General features: G+C 31.5%; 1 protein-coding gene across 1 annotated transcript; it reads left to right on the plus strand.

The window, feature by feature from the left end:
- Nucleotides 1-1,897: 1,897 nt before the first annotated feature.
- On the plus strand, nucleotides 1,898-3,760 carry LOC130820738 (uncharacterized protein At2g23090). The gene is made up of 3 exons (XM_057686237.1): nucleotides 1,898-2,176; nucleotides 2,323-2,363; nucleotides 3,460-3,760. The coding sequence occupies exons 1-3, from the start codon at nucleotides 2,104-2,106 to the stop codon at nucleotides 3,577-3,579; spliced, it is 234 nt and encodes a 77-aa protein (XP_057542220.1). The 5' UTR covers nucleotides 1,898-2,103; the 3' UTR covers nucleotides 3,580-3,760.
- The last annotated feature ends 507 nt before the right edge of the window (nucleotides 3,761-4,267 follow it).

Raw genomic sequence — 4,267 nt, forward strand, 5'->3', positions numbered from 1 at the left:
CATTGTTGTAAAAGGGACATACAACGACCTCGATCAAAGTCATTCCCATCTGATCATGTTCAACTTCATAACCAAAGTAGCACTTTACTTCATTTATATCATTCTTTGACGTTTAAATAAAAAAAATATAATAAAAATAATTAATTAAGATAAACCAACTAATTAATAAAATAAATTATAGAAATATATCTTAAGTCCACTTCACGACGAACCATATTATATAACAATTGAGAGATAAAGTACGAAAACATAAAAAATTTAGATGGAATGAAGTAAGAAAATTAGATTTGTTTTTATAAAATCTTTATCCGTTGTTATAACATCTAACACACTAATATATTCATTTGAAATATAGTAACATCAAACACAATAATATATATTCATTTGTTATAAATTAAATTTTTGAAGTATATGTTGAAGTCTTAAAGATAAAATATATTGATTTGAAATCTTGTTAGATTCATTTGAATGTAAAATTTTTTAATTTATAATTTTTATAATTTTTGTGATGTATTTTTAAAAATATTAAATCATAAAATTTACTTTGAAATGGATGAAAAATAGAGTGGAAAAAAACCCAGTTCTTAAAGTTCGCCATTCTTTTTATTGTGTCGCCACTTCTTTTTTTATTGAAAATACTAAAATGCCCTTAAATGTATTTTTGATTAAGAAATGAACCATTATTATTACCACTAAATTTATTAATAATAATTAAATTAAAAGAAAAAATATTAATTTTAAAAAAGAAAACAATTATTTAAAATCGAAAAATAAATCTAATCACACGTTTTGTGTTGAAATTTGATACATGATCATTTTTTTTGGCCAAAACTTTTGATAGATTAATCACATTACTACAATGTTTGTGGCATTAGAACCTAGACTTCAAGATCTTTCCAATGATATATTATATACCCAATTCCGATAACCGAGCGAGAAATGATGATCGTTTAAAATTTGCTTGTGCTGAAATTTGATATATGTTCAACCTTTCGGGCATAACTTCTTATAGGAAAATTGTATCAATGCAAGGTTTACGGCATTAGAATTTAGACTTCAAGAGTTTTCCAACGACATATTATATGCCAAATTTTGACAATTGAGTAAGAAATGACGATCGTTTAAAGTTTTACAGTGATTTCTAACTTTCAGTTGCTTGCAACCGCCGCGACCGCACTGCGGTGTAGTCGCGCATTTTACGCGACCATACCGCGGTCGCGCGTTTTACGCGACCATATCCGGTCTTGTTGCGCGCAATTGAGTCTTAAAAATCTCTGCAAACTTTAAATAGTTGTTATTTCTCGCTCGATTATTAGAATTAGACATATAATATGTCGTTGAAAAGCTTTCGAAGTCTAGTTTCTAATGATGCAAACCTTGCGTTAATAAAATTTTTCTATAAAAAGTTATGGCCAAAAGATTGAACTTATATCGAATTTCAGCACAAACAAACTTTAAACAATCGTCATTTCTCGCTCGGTTATCGGAATTGGGCATATAATATATTGGAAAGATCTTAAAATCCAGGTTCTAATGCCGTAAACATTGCAGTTATGTAATTTTCCTATTAAAAGTTATAGCCAAAAGAGTGAGCATGTATCGAATTTTAACACAAGCATTTTTTTGAAATTAACGATCGTTATTGATGCTTACCTAATCATTTTGGGGATTATATTCATTTGCCACAGTAATTCGATTTTTAATTTTAGCTTGTTTTAGTTTAATGAGTGTTCGAAAAGAATTTTTATAGAGATGTTAGAGATTTAAGATTTAAAATATAATCAGAAACAATTTTAAGAGTTTAATATATAAAGAATGACGACAAAATAAAAAGAATGCAAACTATAATAATGCCAACAAAAAATGAAATGCAAATTTCACTCTCCAATTTCAAAGAAAGACGCATCATGTATGCAAAGTGGAAGATAATGCTCCATTAGCAAGTATTGTCCGCGTCTATTTATTGCTCAAGATTCTAAGACTTACGCCTACTTTTTTCTTTCCTTTTTAATCTTCAACCCCTAACCGGTAACCACTGCTACTCCTCTGCCAAAAAAACTTCTACAGAGAAACAGAGTTTTTCTTTCTTGATCGATTCAGAAGATGGGCGGTGGCAACGCTCAAAAATCCAAGATGGCTCGCGAAAGAAACATGGAGAAGAATAAAGCTTCTAAAGGTTTTCTCTCTTTTTTCTTCCTGAATTTAGATGATTTTTTTTACTTGAATCTGTATTTATCATAAGTCAAGATTATGTCGCGTATAATTGAGCCAAGTATCCTGAGATTGAATGAAAATTTTGATGGATCCTTTGATTTGGTGCAGGAAGTCAATTAGACGCTAATAAAAAAGCCTTGAACATTCAGGTATATAATTCTTTGTGTAGTTACAGATTTTTAATTTGCTGTAATATGCTCGATTTTGCTGTTAATCATGCTTGTCGGTGCTAATTTGTTTCTAAATTATATTTTTCTCGCTGAAAGAATCTAATTGATTAAGAAAATGTGCAAGCTTTGTGAAATTGCTTTCGGTGATTTCAGTGGAGTGGTGATTAATTTGGTTCTATTTCTTTAATTCAATGTGTTTGGATTTTGGATGAAGAATTTCTCGCGTAGAGGGAGTACAGGAGTAGACTAGAGGCTAATGTTTTATTTGATGATTACTATGATGGAGTTTGTTCTTGAAGTGATTAAGGTAGTAGAATATTAACAAGAATGATGTTTATATAGTTTTGTTATGTAGATGGGATCTGATCCCTTGCTTTTCTACATGTATTGGTTTGCCTGTTGTTTGTGTATGTTATTATGAAGATTTATTTTATAATGCTAGATGCAAATTCTCCTAAAAATGTTTCATAATTTAAAGGCATGCTATTTACATTTGGGAAAGATTAGTGAATAATATGATAATGCCGCATATATAAATTTTGTCTACTGTTAATGAACTAACAGCTCTTCCTACTTATGATCGAGAATTGATAATGATCCTGTAAGGAAGCTGCTTGTAAAGGGTTGTAAGTCTGACTCGACCAAGCAGTGAACTCTGTCGAGTGGTACACTTGGGTATGGTATGACTACCCTTTGCGATGTGAACGAAAGGGTCTATAGGTGACATGTTGCTGCTGGTGTTTTTGTTTATGACTACTCATCTCTCATTTTGCAAGGCTCTCTTTGGGTATTGTCTGTAGCTACCTCTTTACCCGGACCCTGACTTTGTGCAGGATGCCTGGTTGTTGACCATGACTATGACCATGAACTAATTGAAGAACACAATTTACTTTGGATTTTTGAGTCCTAAAAGACTTTGATTTGTTTATTTTTCTTTGAAGTAATTTAATCAAATTTCCATGATTTTGCGACAACATTGAGTGTGGGAAGATTTGTTTGATGAATGATCATCTCTGAAATTCAACCAAATCATGTCTCTGATAGCATTAACATTTTTTGGGTATTGGAATTGCAGTGCAAGGTATGCATGCAGACATTTATCTGCACTACATCGGAGGTGAAATGCCGAGAGCATGCTGAAGCGAAACACCCAAAGCAAGACGTCTATGCTTGTTTTCCACATCTCAAGAAATGACCCATTTCAGATCGTTGTATCAATGTATGAATTTACTTGAACGAGTGGGGAGAATTCACTTCCCTATAGATTGAAAAAGAAAAATGTATGGGAATTAGGAAGTTGATAGTTAATATGTCATGCCTTGTTGTCTAACGTGTATCAAATAATGATATATAATAACTTTCGATGTTGTCTTGGATTGTTGGAGTTACCCTTTGAAAGTTCACAAATTGTTCTCATTGAGAGACACACCTTATAGATAGTTTAAATAACTCATCTTATACATATTATGAGAATATATGTTTCTTAGTTGAGGTCATTTAACCGAAAGACAGTTTCTTACAAGATTACAAGAGTAACTCATTAAATTTATGTTAAATTGTTAAGGTTATGGGGGACAAAATTTTCAAACACGGAAACAATGATTTCAAGAAAATTTTAAGTTCATGGAGCTCTTCCAAATTCTTTTTTAGTACTTTGAATGGATAAGTTGGAATTTTTGTGTGAAAGCGTGTACTTGGACATACAGAGGTGTAATTTGGAAACATAATGTACGTGCTAGAATGTTGTACATGGTCCCAGCATCTTAACACATAGCAAAGTCACTCATGGGTAAGTTTAGACATTCTTGAGACCTTCTCATGAGAGAAAGATCATTACTGCTTCCTTTAGTTGGAAGAAGATTTACGGTGATTATTTCAGAGGT

The sequence above is a fragment of the Amaranthus tricolor genome, chromosome 8 (assembly GCF_026212465.1).
Source record: "Amaranthus tricolor cultivar Red isolate AtriRed21 chromosome 8, ASM2621246v1, whole genome shotgun sequence".
Classification (NCBI taxonomy): domain Eukaryota; kingdom Viridiplantae; phylum Streptophyta; class Magnoliopsida; order Caryophyllales; family Amaranthaceae; genus Amaranthus; species Amaranthus tricolor.